Consider the following 17,735-nt stretch of genomic DNA (forward strand, 5'->3'; position numbering starts at 1 on the left):
TCACTGTGATGTCAGGGGAACCACTCTTATTAGAATGGGTTTTCTGCTCTGACATCACACTCTGGCTTCATGTCCCTTTTATGCCCATATTTTTTATGCCCATATATAGTCGACAATGTGATGTCAGAACATGCCCATATATGCGCATTCCCAGATCACACTTGCAAATTAATTACATCCTTGTCTGTTTTATGTCCATATATGGAGATCCCTGTCCCAGTGTCATCAGTATTAAGGGCATATCTGGGAATGCCCATATTTGGTAATGCCCATATATGGGCATGTTCTGCCAATCTCAACAGGCACTGTTGAGATTGGGTAACTGGTCCCATATACATCATAGCCAAGAATTGACGCGGAGGTCGCATGTCGCCCTGAGGCGTCTTACTAGTGAATATACTTGAATATCTTTTACTAAAATCAAATCAAAACAAAACCTTGTGAGTGAACGTACGGTTGGCTCAGCGCTTTTTTAGAGGCCCCTCAATATCAGATTCATATTTGGGGGTTGATTGGAGTGCGATTGGTGTGCATGCGTGTGTGTGTGTCTGTGTGTGTGTGTGTGTGTGTGTGTGTGTGTGTGTGTGTGTGTGTGTGTGTGTGTGTGTGTGTGTGTGTGTGTGTGTGTGTGTGTGCGTGTGTGTTTTCTTATTTGGCCAGAGAGCTACTGGAGAACAAGAAATCAGACAAGTACTATAGTCTGGTTGCCCTGCAGGGGTAACCACACTAATAAGAGTTTGCAGCAGACCTGCAGTGTTTTGCGGTGTATGTGGTACAGTGCATAAAAAAACAAATGCCATACTCTGAGTCAAATTCACACTGCAGATTTTACCATGTGCTCTCCTCTCGGTTGCCAAGGCTTAACGGGCAGGTACACCCTTCACCCCCCTACGACGCCACACAAATCTGCATGGTGCAGTGGCGTGGCAGGCCAAGGCGTCAGTGCACATCAGGGGGCTAATGAGAAGCAGTATGGCCAGGCGGATAATGTTTCCTGACCTGACAGCCTGCTCTGCCTCCTGTCCAAGCTGTTCTGACACTTTCAATCGGACTTAAGTGGATCTAGAGTGCAGGCAGGTGCACACATAGACATCAGAGGGGGCTTGAGCCCCCATGCCCTTTTACCCGTCTGTAAAGGGTGCCCTCTCCAGACCATGAATGCAGTTTTTACTATGGTGAAAGAAATGCAAATGTCCTCTTTCCATGCCATACCTGAAGACAGTATTCAAAAGAATTGCCTTGTCCAAACTCTCCTAAGCTTGAATACAGCAGCTTATGCTGAAAGAATTGCCCTCTCTGTGTAGAAATCCATGCCGTTACGCCACATCTCCAGAATTCACTTAATTATGCTTAGTTCACTGTGGTAATAAGCACCGAAAATAGCCGAATAGCGGTGGTCTTCTATTTTCGATATTTCCACTAAAAGCCATTTTAGAAATTTAAGCCCCTGCCTCTCTAACATTCTCTGCATGCACGTCCCTGCTAGAGTGCGCTTGCTGCGTGTGTGCGTGCATGTGTGCATGTGTGCGTACGTGCGTGCGTGCGTGTTTGGAGTCCTCACTCTTCCATATTGTGTGTTTCCTGCCTGTGTTCCATCCCTGCGTGATAGTTCAGTGAGGTGTAGTGACTCTCCCCGAATCGTAGTAAAACACAAACAAAGAAACAATAAAGAATAAAGCAATGATGAAATGGTAAATAAAATGGTAAATGGTGCATTTATATAGGTATATATATATATATATATATATATATATATATATATATTAGTGCTGTTCAACGATTAAATATTTTAATCGCGATTAATCGCATGATTTAGCTAGTTAATCGCACGATTAATCGCAAATAAGTCATCAGCTTTTATCAGTTCACAATGTAACTTAGAGGGATATCTTTCAAGTCTTTCGTGGCCTAGCTTGGGAGTGGAAAAATATGCTGGCTTTATGGGAAGGTATGTTCATCTTTTATTCAAAATCAATTAAATACCCAAATAAATCATAATGGTATTGCATTAAACAGACTGCAGCTGATGGGTATAATGATCTGCTAAATTTACTTAATCTGATTACTGTCGTGTCCACCTTTATTCTTTAATTATATTTTATTAGAAGCTCGGCCGCCCGATATCAACAGGGAACCAATATTGTAGCCAATGTTTGACCACTTTAGTTAATTACTTGTGGGACAATTAGAGATATTAATAAAATAATTAAATTGTCACTTTATAAATGTGCAGATACCCTGTATATGTATGTTGGTTTGTTTACTGTTGAGTGAGAAAACAATATTGCACATTAAGCTAATCATCTGGAGACCTCCCCAAATAATAATTCACCCATTCACACCCACTCATACACCGATGGCAGAGGAAACCATGCAAGGCACCAACCTGCGGGAGCAACTAGGGGTTCAGAGTCTTGCTCAAGGACTCTTGGACACTAACTCTGGGGGAGCCCGGGATCAAACTGGGAACCCTCCGTGTTTCTCTACCCCTGAGCCACTGCCACCCACCCTCAAGTGTAATACTGCATGCATCACGCACACCCTCAAGAGTAATATTGCGATTATACAACAGTTACCCTTAAAAAATAAACATGTCAACTTCATTTGATTGTAATTAAGTTATTCGATAGAAATTTGTACATTTTTAATGCCACATACTACTATGCTACTATGTCCCTGAACTTCACAAGAAAACTGCTAGGGTAGCCACTAACATAGTGTTGGGAGAGGGAGCCCTTTAGCTCTTTTGCAACCAGCACAGCTGATTTCTTTGTTTGATGATGCTCATTATTCGCACGGGTAGAAAGCTATTTCAACCAATCAGATTGCTTCGTCGGAAACTACCTGTATAATAAAGAATAGCCGCAATCTTAAGAAAGAGAAATAAAACACCATTTGTACATTGGTCATAGAACATCGGTCATGCATTTGTCACAGTATGCCAGTTAGTAAGCAGTTTACCTTTATTTTGTATCTTTTAGCTTCAACAAATGTATTCATTTCCAGATCTTTAGCTTCAACAAATGTATTCATTTTCAGATCTTTAGCTTCAACAAACGTGTTTTTTTTTCCAGATCTTTAGCTAATGTATTTTCAGACATATTTTTTTTTAAAAGGCGTATCCATCTTAATCATGGATGAGTTCATATATCCGAAAACATTAGTTATTATCACATGCTCCTGAACAGTGGTCACATTTAAATTCATTCTCGTCAAAATGAAACAGAACTGTAACTCTACAAGAGTACAAACGGAACCAAATAGACCCTTACGGTTCCATTTGGTGCCATTTGTACACTTTGAAATGTGTGCCTTTGAAATTAAAACATTTGAGAACCACTGTTATAGTAATTATATAGAAGACATGCATGAAGTCCACATAACCAGCTCTGAAAGTGTAATTATAAAACGGTTCTGGAAACGGTTCCTAAATGTGAAGGAACTGATTCCTGGTTCCTTAATGTTGGATCGAGTTCCTCTAGAATCCTCCAGCTCCGGATCCATCGTCATCAATGTCTTTATTATTTACTAAGAAGTGTGTCCCACTGGATGGTCCCAGACAGTGTTTGTCCCATGCAGCATAACGCTGAAAGAAAACAACACAGTATGTGTGTTAAGTTTGGAGCATACAAATTGGCCTATAATAATAAGGGTAATAATAATAATAATAATAATAATAGTAAAGTAAGCTACTATAATGGTTTAAGTTGGGGCATTTAATACATTTTTACTATATAAAAATAGCTTAAAGCTATACCATGTAACTTTTTTTATAAAACAAATCTTAAAATTGTCCTAACTGTTAAATCGCTAAAGTTTTAGAACCCCCACTCCGTTATTTTCAGCTTCTGAAGCCTTCTCTTTATATGTTTTCTACTTAGCCGTGACAGGGGAGGGATTTCCCGGCAAAATTACGTCATCACACTACCGGCCAATCACAGCGAGGGTTATACACTGCCGGCCAATCACAGCGCATCTTGAAGTGGGGTCGCCATATTTGTAGTCGCCCGTGTGTCTCTATACTCAAAAGGTAATCTCGCCTACCAGGCAGGGTGAAGGAGTCCGTTTCTCCGGAATGCCTGAACGCACAGGAACCAGGGACCCCTCTAAAGATAGCTCTCGGCGAGGTGGAGGCAGACGCGGGGGTGTGAAGGTACGAAAAACGGCCGAAAGACGCGGACGCGACCGAGGTTTGCTATAGGGCTAATGACCACTAGTTGAGCATCTTACACAGTATAGCTTTAAATAGCAGCTCTACAAGTTCACTATGTATCACTTAGCAGCACATTGTGAGATTGTAGATATGCTATTGCACTATGTATTTAAAAATCACACACGTGTGAACTGAGCGGTGGTCGTGGAGGCTGCGCAATAATTTAATTGAATTCAATTGAATTGAATTTTTGAATTGAATTGAGTGAGTGAGTGAATGAGTGAGAGAGCCACACTTGCTCACCAATAGAGAGAGTGTGTGTGTGTGTGTGTGTGTGTGTGTGTGTGTGTGTGTGTGTGTGTGTGTGTGTGTGTGTGTGTGTGTGTGTGTGTGTGTGTGTGTGTGTGTGTGCCTGGCCTGGCCTGGCCTGGCCTGAACGTATGTGTGTGAGTGTGCCTGGCCTATCCTGATCAACAGCGCCCCTCCCTTAACATGTGTGGTCACAAAAGGTACTGTAGGCTACATACAGACACGGAGACAGACAGACAGACAGACAGACCCACACACACCGCCACGTATAGGAGCGTTGTGACCACCGCTCAAAAAAAGGTTTCTCTGTGAAATGCACGAATGAGAAACATGGAGAGATGTTTTACCGTCCTCTGCTCTGCATGGCGAACACAGTCAATGTAAGGATCACTGGTGTTTGGATCCGCGCTGCACACAAAACAACGCACCTGGAGCTGATAGACAGACAGACAGACAGACAGAGATGAAATCAGTGGTGTAAAGTGATTGTGAGGTATTTGTACTTTACTTGAGTATTTCCAATACTTTTTCTTCTACTCCACTACATCTCAGAGGCATTGTACTTTTACTCCACTAAATTTATTTGATCACTTTAGTTACTAGTTACTTTGTAGATTTTGATTATTATTGCAGAACATACATTAAAAACTTAAGCCCAATTGGTCATTTGAAAATAGACGATCTACAAGCTCACAATGCGTCACAATGTGACACATTGTGAGCTTGTATGGCATTTTACATTTGAAAACTTGAAATGAGACATTCTGCGTACTGTACACTTTTACTTTTGGTACTTAAACTTAAATATTTCACCAACCAGTTTGAATGCACACTCAGGACGTTGTCTGTGGTCATTTGCACCCGGAGCCTTTCTGCAGACTGTGTTCTTTAGACGCACGTCAATTTTCACCCGGGGTGTGAGCTGCAGGAGAAAAGTTCATTTCGTAAAAACTATGAAAAAAAAAATATATATAAAAATCTTGGACTACCTTTTTTCTCTAACTAACACAAAATAAAAAGAATAGAAATAAAGTGACTAAAACTAAGGCTAAATATACTGACAATTTCATCAACCAGTAAAAACTAGATTAGAAGAAGAGACTAGTGATCCAGTAGAACTCAAACAGAAGTCATTTTATTTTTGGTTGCGCTCGGGTTTTACTGTGACACATTGTGAGCTTGTACATCAGCGATTTTCAGCATGCAACCAAGTGTAAAATCTGCCATTACGACGCCACGAAGGCCCGCCAAAATACCTTTTTGTCGACAGTCAACTAAAATCTTATGATATTTAGTTGACTAAAACTAAAATATTTCTGACGACTAAAATATGACTAAATACATTTTATTCAAGCTCACAACATGTTGCAGCTTGTAGATCAGCCATTTTCAGAGCACAACACACAAGCCCAACCAAATATGAAACGACTTGTCTTTTAGTTCTACTGGATGTTACTTTATTCTTGTTTTTATTTGTTGACAAAATTGCCTATACTGTTTTTAGTCTTAGTTTTCATTTAGTTTTCGTCTGTGAAAAATATTATAGTTGACAAAAGAAATTCGTCATACTGTAGTTTTAGTCGACAAAATTAAGACTGTTTAAGAGGAAGAAGGTTTATTCAGAAAATATACAGTATGTATCTGTGGCGTTCATGTCCTTTTCTCTTCTTGTTTCAAACTGAAACTGAAACACGTGTTTCCCATTGTTCATGTCAACCATAGTGGTGTCAAACAAGTCTATGTACTGTACGAAAAGGTTACAATTACGGAGTGATTGCCGGGGTGGGTTGACTCACTGCACTGAAAAGCTTGAGAACCAATTACAGTATCATAACATAAAGCTAACATTCATGAAAACAACACAAAATTAAATACAACATGCAAAAATAATGATTCAAAACACGAAACAACGAACACAGTAATAGGAGGAAGTTACCTGTGCTACGTCACCGATCGCAAAGAAGTTAAGGTGTCCGTAACTGAGTTGTCGATTGGCCTTGACGAGGGCCATATCGACGAAGCGCTTCAGGCGAGGTTCCATTTGGTCGTAGCTGCTGTGGGTCTGACCTGTTGCCGGGCAGAACACACAGCTCAGGAACAGCAAGCACACGGTGAGCCTCGTCATCTTAACCAGCTGTGGGTCCTGAATAGGGGAATATATAGTCAGTGGTGGAAAAAGTACTCAATGTAGAAATATTACAAGTGAAAGTCTGGAATTCAAAAATGTACTTGAGTAAAAGTATGAAAGTGTTGGCATCAAAATGTACTTAAATGTACCAAAAGTAAAAGTAAAACATGTTTTGAAAATAGCAGAACCACTTTAGCCCTATTTTATAATTGTCTATATTTTTAAAAAAGCCGATCTACAAGCCTACAACACTTCGCATCGTGAGGGCTAATGTGGTTATTTGTTTTGTAATATTATAATTTATATCTGCTAGCTAGTAACTAAAGTTTTCAAATAAAGGTAGTGGAGTAAAAGTACAATATTTGGATCCGAGATGTAGTGGGGTAGAGGTATAAGTATTGGAAATTGGAAATACTCAAGTAAAGTACAAATACTTCAAAATTCTACTTAAGTACAGTACTTAAGTAAATGTACCCAGTTACTTTCCACCACTGGTTAGGCCAGGGTTTCTCAAAATGGGTGCCGGGATGCAAGTTCAGGCGTTCCGCAGGTTACTTTGATAATATGTGGAATTCATCAATATCACTTCAGTTTAACTCTTAGACCAATGTTTCCCAAACACTGGGTTCACGGACACATTTAGTAATCATGTAATTTCATGAAGAAATCAAAGAATTAGAAAAACTAAAACTATTTTAGAAAACTTATTTTTTAAGTAGTAGGCCTGTAGTGAAAATAGCCATGCGATACTAGGGTTCAAGTGGTTAAATGTCAAGTATAAAAGTTATTTTCAATCTGTCGAATGGAAACATAATTCTCTCAAGTTTTCCTCATGTATTTTAGGGGTTTTTATTGAATATGCCATAAATGTAAGGTGCTTTAAAGTAACAATGTAATTCAGGGGTGCCGGGGATGAAAATATTATTTACAGGAGTGCCCTGTGCCAAACACGGTCTGGGTTAGACCGTCAGAGCAGAGTTATTACAGTTAACAAACAATATCCAAATAACGGAAACTACAATAATTATCGACAACATGTTTTAGTTAACTGAAATAAAAACAAAAACTAGGCTTTACAAAAAACAAATAGCTCACTGAAACTGTATTGTGTTTTCACAAAACAGTTTCAGAGTCCAATATCTTTGATCTGCTAGTTTTTAAAATCTGGCCCCATATTGCAACCAAAAAGATAAAACAAATTAAAAATAATAATAATAATAAACCGGCAAACCCTCAACCTAAATTGAAAACTTGAAGTCAAAAGGACATAAAACATAAAAGAAACCATAATCACCTTGCTTCAGAGGAGAATATTGTAGTGTTGACCTTCTTCAGAGGAGAATGTATGTATGACCACAGTAGCTGGTTGTCCAGAGGACGAAGAGCAACAGATCTTGTGATTCCTCGGTTTGTTTGTTTGTTGCTGTGTCTGGCTTCAACCAGAATGTTCATGACCACCTGGAGTTCTGCAGAAGTGTCGTCACGGTTCAAACTCTGTTGATGACTCTTGTATCAGTATAATAGTCTGCAGATTGCATATTTGCTTATGTTAGAGCACCGTTTTCAAAGTTCAAAGTACTTGTTTACATATTCTTACTGGTTGCTTTGGGGTATTGGTGTCATTGCTGTTGACAAACTGTGCAAATATGATAGTCTAACCACTGCTGTACAGTAGATGACTTTTAAGACCTTTTTAATACCAAACTGTCAAATATTACGTAATAAAGAGGCAAACTGTGAAAATAGCCGAACTAGCTATTTGCTCCTCAGCTGTTTTGGTCTTGTCGACGTTGAGAGCCGGTTATCCACCTCACTCCTATGTATGCTGTCTCAACATCGCCTGTGATATCACTGTCACGTTGTCAGCAATCTTGACCACTATAAGCAGTGTAGCTGAGTGCCACCACGACTGTGTGGTGGGTGCAATCGCGGTGGGTGTGTGTACAGACGTGGGAGGAGGGGGAATGTGTCTGCGGTTTTCCAGCATGGCGAGTCATCATAGCAATAGAAACAGACTCCCAGACTCGTCTCCCCTCTGGCTCTCAAACTGTGGAACGAACTCCCCATTTCAGTTAGAACTGCATACTCACTCCCAGTCTTCCGCCGTAATCTAGAGACTCACCTATTCAGACTCCTCCTTAGCACTTGCCATAGCACTTGCTGTAGCACTTTCCCTAGCCTTGACGAATGACGACCATGAAGGCTTATGCAAAGGTTAAAATGTAATTTAGATAGCATTTTATGTAGACAGATGACAGATTCATTTGTAGACATGGCATCCTATAGTAATAATAACCAGTAAGACACCCTAAGGGTGAGAAGTGACCTCGCCCTATGTGCTGAAACAACAGATCTTCTTAACTCATCCAGTGCCAGGAATCTCCACTAGAGGGCGCCCAATGGCCAGAGAATCCACCATAGACATACGCTGTATATGCACAAGCCGTGCGCAGCCATGACGCGCCTGAACACTTTCCTTTGTGTCATGAACAGGAAGAGGATGAAGTTAGCTTGAAGTTAGCTATTGGCTACCAAGCATTTTAGAAGCCCTATTTTCGGCGATTTAGCCGTGATTAAACCTTGCGCACCTCATGGATATGCATGGAACAGAGAAAATGAGCTCTAAAGATCCTGGATTGCATTGGAGTGGTCGGCGGCGCGACGCTCTCGCGGGCCGATGTAAACAGATCGCGGCCGGCGGCCGGCTCGAAAATTTAGCCCGGTGCTTCGGTAAGGCCTCTGGATGTTTTTTTTTTTTTATATAAAAAGCCGGACTAGTTCGGAATCGGCACCCCGAACCCCGAAAAGGCCGATATAAAGCCGAACTAGTTCGGGATAGGCACAGTAAGAGTTAATACAGCACAGTTAAGAAGCAGCAGTTAAACTATATTGATCTGGCAACGTATATACTAGGGCATTCACCGAATATTCAAAGTCACTATTCGACGTCGTCGAATATTCGCTTTTTTTATTTTATTTTGTTAGCTAGATTTGTTAGCTAGATAGGAAGTCATAAGAATGAGTTGTCAATGCCCCTGGTGGATGAATTAGTTAAGTATGCGATAAGGTCTTGCTGCGCGGTCATTATGGCGTATATGGACACGACGGGCTGATAATTATAAAATAACCCACATAGCAGAGGGGTCTGGGCCAAACGTGGCTGCAATCCGGCATGTCTGGCCTACCTCTGGCTTCGGCAAGTGGTATGTGAACCGGATGTGGGCCAGGTCTGGCAATGACGGCACTGTTCATGTTATGGCACGCCACATGTGGGCCGATTGTGGTTTGGTTTATTTGGCCCAGATTCGCCATATAGTTAACTGGCCCATATGTGTTTTGGTTCATTTGGCCCAGATTAGCCATATAGTTAACTGGCCCATGTGTGTTTTGGTTCATTTGGCCCAGATTAGCCATATAGTTAACTGGCCTGTGTGTGTTTTGGTTTATTTGGCCCAGATTAGCCATATAGTTAACTGGCCCAACTGGCCCATGTGTGTTTTGGGTTTATTTGGCCCAGATTAGCTTTATATTAACTGACCCACATATCTTTTGGTTAATCAAAAGACAAGTTGACTTGCAAAAAGTCATTAATGCCCTATATTATTAGTTTTTCCTGTCATTCTCAGTGTACGGCCTTGCTTTTTCCTCATGTGCTTTAAATTATGCCAATAATATGTATGTGTCATAATTCCTAATTTGGGTAGTTTTAGTTAATCATGTTTTGGTAGGGGGGCCTAATCAACCCTAAATACAGGCCTGTCTACACACCATTACATAACTATATCACCACAAGATTGTAGATTGGCTATTTTGGAAGCTATTAAATGGTCTGTTCTGGCCTGGGTCAAGTATGTTTGATACTGTTTGTACTTTTACAAGGCGGCAGTGGCTTAGGGGTAGAGAAACCGGCATTAGAACTCAGAGGATTCCCGGAGAGTTCAAACTCAGGCTCCCCCAGAGTTAGTGTTGAAGAGTCATTGAGACTCTGAACCCCTATTACTCCTGGTGAGCAGATTGGTGCCTTGCATGGTTTTCCATGGCTCCCTTTGTCCTGTTATTCAGGTAAATCACGTTTTTGAACATGAAAACTGTTCTCTTTCAGCACTGTGTAGTGTAAAAGCAATACTTGTTTTGTGATTGTACTAGTTTTGAGCAGAAATGTCATGATTTTGTTTAAGACTAGTGTGTGAAGTGAATCTGGATGTAAACAGCAGATTCATGGCAGCCATTACTGCTGCTCACAACGTGGTTGTTTTTGTTTCACCTACAGTATTTTGTGCTCCCTGTAGTGTGTAAAAGTGTTTAAAAGCTCCTGTAGCCTTTGCAGTTGGAAATGTTTATTTTCGTTTTTAGTAATTTAGTTCTCTCCATATTAATGCCTTGATGCCTTGCAATATCTTTGCACTATATGCATTGTAGTCATGCCAATACAGTATTTAATTTGGTTCCATATTTCATGATTAATGCCATTTGATGGTCATGTATAAATAAGTTCATGTTGGTATATGATTAAAAAGTTAAAAAGAATACACTCTAAAAACATTACTGGTAAAAAGCCACAGATTAAATACAGTTCATGAACACTGATAAAACAAACAACATATGGGAATATGATGAATATGAAGAAATGTTTATTGTGATTTTGATGACTGTGAAATAAATGAGAAGAATGGGTTTACTGTAATTTTGTGAAGATGTGAGAATTGTGAATACAGTGATTGACTGATGCTCTTTAAAAAAACAAAGGAAGAAAAATAAAGTGATTTCATTATAATTGTGAATAAATGAGATGAACAAGGAAGGAGAAACAAACTATTGCTCAACATAAGTAATATTGAAACTGTCTCTGTCTCCATTTGTCCTGTTTATTCAGGTGAATGCTGCAGAGCAGTTTTACAAATCTTATCTGTATACACTAGCCACACCCCTGGGGCGTGTAACACACACACACACACACACACACACACACACACACACACACACACACACACACACACACACACACACACACACACACACACACACACACACACACACACACACACACACACACACACAGAGAGAGAGAGAGAGTAGACCAATGAGGTGTTAGAATGTCATTACCATGTGAATACAGGCAGCCCCTACTGTCCTGTCTAACCAATCACTGTGCTTCCCACCATTTTTTGAATTCTAAACTGGTCTTTAACTGTTTCATTTGGAGCAGGGAGTTAGAGTAGACACATCTACTATTGTGGCTCTTGCTATTTAGTTTACCACACGGATGGAACTTAAATTCAATATGGTAAGTGGCTTCTTTATCTACTCTATATTCTAAAATCTTCTCAAACTAGCCTAGGAGCAATTTTAACTTTTGGTTTGTTGTTTCTGTGAACTTAACTGAGGACATTATACTGTACATGTTTGTTACCTATAATCTAGAGCCTATTGTATTTTCTGATATCACATATTAACTAATTATTTCAAACCATGGATTTAGGCAGGCCAAGACCGTTATATATTCCATGTTTTAGATCAGGGGTCTTCAACAGGGGGTCCGGGACCCCTATAGGGTCAGAGTTACTCCAAGTCTTTGTGTGATAGAAACATTTTTCTCATTTTTTTTTATATAAACCATCTGAACCCTAGCATCCATATTCCAAGAACTTTAGCCAAATAGCAGATCTACAAGCTCACAACGCCTTGCGCTGCAAGGCATTGTTAGCTTGTAGATCGGCTATTTTCGGCAAAGAGGTTTGTTTTGTGTAGAGGGGAAAAAGAGCAGACTAAGTACAAATAATGTGTGCTCATTGCTCAACATAAGTAATATTTGTGATTTTGTTGGGATATTTAGCTTGTCTAACTAGTGGAAGGGACAGATTTGATTAAGATACCACTGTTTGCAGTTAAATGTTTATTCTACATCTCAACATTCAAAACAAGTTTGCCAACAGTAGTTGAAACCTTTGAGTGCTGTAAATTAAAGCTCAGAGAACAAAGACCACCACATTTTCTAAGAAAATGGGCTTGTATTTGTTAATGAGAGGCGGAGGTGGAGCCAGTGTAAGTGTGTTTAAAGATAGAATGCCTACTTTACATTTATATCTTGTGGCTTTTCTTTTCTTTGACTTTTACCATAAATTCAGGAATTGCCATGTTGGAGATATCGCTTCACTGGATGACTATCAGACAACCTTTTTGGACATCAGGGTTCATTGAGTACGAGGACCTGCACCTTTATGATGTTGTATAGGTAAATTTGAATTGCTCAGTGTAACTTTTCCAATCTTTCTTACTTTAAATGTTGTAATATAGTAAAACATTTAATGGATAACAGTAGAAGGCCAAACACAGCATACAGTATATGTATAGCTATGGACACAGGACACAATAAATCTTCAAAATATTTTAACTGATGTATGTCACTCAGGTTTCATAATGCTATCATCATAACAGTTTGCTTCTTGTTATTTATTTCAGGGCGACTAAACAACAATGCTGCCCCACATGGATGCAGAAAGACGTGGAGTTAGAGGTCAGACAGCTTCCTCAACTGGATGATCTGGAGAAGCGCTAGCACTGTGGTCGCTGGAAGTGGCGTCTCAAGTCCCAGTGCCCCTTTGCCACACAGGCCCAGGAACTGTTCTCTACAACACCAGCCGGCACCACCATGGCTTCCTGGGCGAAGGCAAGATGGACAGACCAGTGGAAGGCAGCAGAACCATCCAGGATCCCACAGATCTTCCTGGCCAGCACCTCCCACGTAAGGAGTGGACAACCTCAATTGACGTTTCAGTGCAGCAATGCACAGGTGGGTCTCAAAGACAGTGCCCGATGCGAATGTGAGGATCCATCTCAGACTGTGGAGCATGTGATGACCAGCTGCCCTATATATCGGCCACCGAATGGTGATGTTTGCTTAATTGACCTATAGAAATGACACACTGGATTGGCTTGCTGCAACAGAGCTGAATGTCTAAGGACATACAACAGAATGCACCATCCTAGTAGACAAACTGACTCTTTCTCTGGTGGCCGTCTGCGTCTATCAAACCCTCTTTTGTGCTTTTTGTTTAGTTTTTTTTGTTGCTGTTTGTATTTATTGGGGTGCTTTTTCCCCCTCTTTGGTTGGTAATTGGTTTGTTTTTTGTAATTTGCTGTGTGTTTTTTATAATTTGCTGTTTTAAAATTTGCTGTGTTAATTTATTTATTTTTGCAATTTGTGTTTTTAATGGAGTGCCGCTATACTATACTCCCAGCACTGGTATTGCGTAGCCCATCAACTCTGTTCTATTTTTATCGAAATGTCACTGCAAATATATTCAGTTTTATTGATCATGTAAGTGAGATTTGTAAATAAACCTTTTGTACTTTTGCTAAATAACTGTTTCTGCCTTTTATTAATTACTACCTTAACAAAAGTGTGTGGAGTTATGATGTGTATTCAGGTGGTTCATCAATGGTATTAGATTATCCAAACCATTTCGGAGGTGCAATGGTGTGGCTGGATATGGCATAATTAAGGTATAAATCCCATATGTGGCTTGCCAGAGCTGGCGCAGAACTGGGTCAGAACAGTGTCCACGGCTCTGGCAAGCCATACCGGGGCCATTTCTGGGCCGTCATTCCTTGCGGTATGTGAGCCGACTGTAAGTAGATTATGTGGGCCATAACTGGTCCAGACCAGTTTTGCCGGAACTGGGCCACTTCTGGGCCGGGCCTGGGTCAAATGGTGCGTCCACAACTGACCCGGAGCCGGCCAGCTCCGGCAAGCCATGATGGGGCCATCTCTGGGCCGTCATTCCTTGCGGTATGTGAGCCGACTGTAAGTAGATTATGTGGGCCAGAACTGGCCCAGAACATTTCTTCTGGAACTGGGCCACCTCTGAGCCAGAACTGGGCCAGATCTATTTTTCCGGAACTGGGCCACTTCTGGGCCGGGCCTGGGTCAGAATGGTGCGTCCACAGCTGGCCCGGAGCCGGCCCATGAGTTGGCCAGCTCCGGCAAGCCATGATGGGGCCATCTCTGGGCCGTCATTCCTTGCGGTATGTGGGCCAACTGTAAGTGGTTTATGTGGGCCATAACTGGCCCAGACCTATTTTGCTATGTGGGAAGAATTATCAGCCTGAAGTGTCCATATATGCCTTATAGCACTTATTACCCGGCTAATAAATACAATTAATAATTTGACTCAAAACTAAAAACAAGATGAAGTATTTCATTGTTTACAGACGGCTGAAAGTGTTCCACAAGTGTTGCGCTGGGCTTCCCCCCACGGGTCGCCTTGGAAAACAAGGAAGTGCTGATCAAATAAATCAATTTTCTGTTACTACGTCGTCTATTTCTCGCCTCAAATATTTTTAAAAACATTCTTGAGAGCAACGTTTTGTTGTAAATGATGCTGTATGTTTGTTTACATGGCTGACATGTTGGATACCGTTGATGAGCAGCGGTGAATTATAGAGCGGAGCGGTCATTATACGCCTATAATTCACCGCTGATTTCAGCGCCTCGACCAATCAGAATCAAGCATTCAACCAAGCCGGGTAATAATGCTCTATACTGATGTCATGCGTCACATTTCACCTCTCCCGGAACTAATTACCAGTGGGAAAAATAAAGGCCAGCCTGCAAACTTGATGTCATGATGGAGGAAGAGCCAGCTAATGCAACTGTCACTACTAGACAGAGAATTGCTCGTTTTTATTGGATGAAAAAAAGATATATATTTCCTGGTTAATGTTGAATGATTTGAATATTAAAAATCACTATTCGTGAATGCCCTAGTATGCACGCACGCACGCACGCGCGCACGCCCGCGCGCACGCACGCACGCACGCACGCACGCACACACACACACACACACACACACACACACACACACACACACACACACACACACACACACACACACACACACACACACACATGCTATGAGTTGCAGTTGTGGTTGGTTGCTTCACTTGCACAATATGGCAACAGACACAGACAGAGAGAGACACACACAGATGGGTGGTGGAAGTGGTTTGGTTGTTTGACTGTCCCATGTCCTGTGCTGTGAAGAGTTCTTGAAGGTAGAGTTGGAGATTCTCAAGAGCGTTGGTTGAACCTGAAATATCCAGAATTGATATCCCTCTGCTGAGCTGGTCGAGTCATCGTTGTGATGTCAGAACAGGTCAGCTATATCCATATCTGGAGTCTGTGAGGTCAGATGTAGAGTTATTGGCCAGCTCCATATATGGGGATCTAGGTGATGATTGTAGGCTGGCCTCTGGTGTTGACTGGATGTAGGCCGAGTCTGGATGTAATTTACACCAGGTCCACCTCGGGGAGGAAGGAGAGGCCAGAAAACCCATTACTTCCCTTTAGCAAAGCTGCCCCCTTCCCACGAGAGACTGAAAGTGTCAGCTTTCATATAAAAATGGATCCACTGCTGTTAGTACAGTAGTACAGTGCACCCCTCCCTTCCTTGTGGCTCCTGCCTCCCCCCACCTACGTTGCCCACTACCATACTCGCTCCTGCTCATACCGACGCACAGCATTCCTGTCGAAAAAGGAATGGACTGGAGAACTGGAGGTAGGATTGGGGCAGGGGTGGGAGTTGCTTCCGCATGGTTGACGGCAAGAGAGAGCCCTTGGAATTGAGTTTCACACGGAAGAATGACATTCCTTTTTGGGACTAGAAGCTCCAATATGGTGGATTTGGTGGTGATGGTGGCTTCCAAAGTCGCTTATACGTAATAAGCAGACATGGCAACACTGTCTAGAAGTGTCTTTGAACAAGTCATCATCAGTATGAGGTAGTTAGTTGCCTTATGTCTGCATGAAGCACACTTTGGTGTTCAGACCTGGGATCAAATCGCTGCTGTCGGCAGTGGTGTAAAGTAACTAAGTACATTTACTTACTGTACTTAAGTACAGTTTTGAAGAATTTGTACTTTACTTGAGTATTTCCAATTTCCAATACTTTTACTTTGACTCCACCACATCTCTGATCCAAATATTATACTTACTTACTCCACTACAATTATTTGAAAGGTTTAGTTACTAGTTACTTTGTAGATTTGGCTTATTATTACAAAACTTACATTAACAACTTCAGCCCTGTTTACATTTCGGCCATTTGAAAATAGCTGATCTACAAGCTCACTATGTGTCGCTTCGCAACACATTGTGAGCTTGTAGATCTGCTATTTTCAAAATATTTGCACTCATTTGAAAACTTGAAATGACACATTCCGCATAATGAGTAGTACTTTTTGTACTTTAAGGACGTTTTGATACTAATACCAATTTGTACTTTTACTAAAGTACGTTTTGAATTCCAGACTTTTAGTGTTTCTACATCGCAGTATTGATACTTTTACTTAAGTATAAAATGTGAGTATTTTTTCCACCACTGGCTGTCGGGCAGAAACCTCTAATCTCTGTATGCAAACCTTTTGTGTTATTTTTCTTAAATGAATGCCCTATACGTGATCCTACTACAGCATCACATAAAAGTATAACAAATAACAGATCCACAAGCTCGAATCGCGATGCCTTTCTAACTTTGTGCGATCTGTACTTTTTGCTATTTTTTAATTAGAAACCTGAAAAAGTAACAGTTTGGGTTATGAGGTTTCCACCTGACAGACAAAATAGTCATGAGTCATTGTCCTAAAAGCTCGGCTCAATAAATGATTTAGTGCCTCAAGTCTACTGCAGAGAGGTGAGAGAGAGAGAGAGAGAGAGAGAGAGAGAGAGAGAGAGAGAGAGAGAGAGAGAGAGAGAGAGAGAGAGAGAGAGAGAGAGAGAGAGAGAGAGAGAGAGAGAGATACCATGATATCATAGTCCCCCCAGAAACCTACATTTTTCACTTTGCTTGAAGCTGGTGCTGTACAAAGAAAAGCCATGTTTCATTGACAGTAGCAATATAACATAGTTGTCGGGTGAAAGTCCAAAACCGTTTGTTTTGTATTTATCATTTTTAAAATGATTTAAAATCGTGAAAATAGACGATCTACAAGCACACAACGCCTTGCACCGTGATCGTTGCTTAAGTCTCTCTAACTATTTAAGTCTATTGCTAATTACTCATTTATTCTCAAAGAGAATATTTGAGTTTGCTAAATATCCAACTGGGTAAGGACAGCTTGAACCTTAGAAGAAAAGCTTGCATTTGT

General features: G+C 41.0%; 2 protein-coding genes across 2 annotated transcripts in view; one reads left to right on the forward strand and one right to left on the reverse strand.

The window, feature by feature from the left end:
• Positions 1 to 17,735, forward strand: part of gpr158a (G protein-coupled receptor 158a) — a gene marked incomplete at both ends in the record, with an annotated part of 134,254 nt that overhangs the window by 79,150 nt on the left and 37,369 nt on the right. The gene's annotated exons all lie outside the window — the stretch shown is intronic.
• Positions 2,946 to 8,043, reverse strand: LOC308307141 (uncharacterized protein). Its single transcript, XM_080752297.1, has 5 exons — positions 7,885 to 8,043; positions 6,399 to 6,605; positions 5,280 to 5,384; positions 4,810 to 4,896; positions 2,946 to 3,586 (listed from the first exon to the last, which is right to left on the reverse strand). Exons 2-5 carry the CDS (start codon positions 6,585 to 6,587, stop codon positions 3,479 to 3,481), a joined length of 489 nt encoding a protein of 162 aa, XP_080608423.1. The 5' UTR covers positions 6,588 to 6,605; positions 7,885 to 8,043; the 3' UTR covers positions 2,946 to 3,478.

This window comes from Nannobrachium achirus (assembly GCF_963921795.1).
Source record: "Nannobrachium achirus genome assembly, chromosome: 21".
Taxonomy (NCBI): Eukaryota; Metazoa; Chordata; class Actinopteri; order Myctophiformes; family Myctophidae; genus Nannobrachium; species Nannobrachium achirus.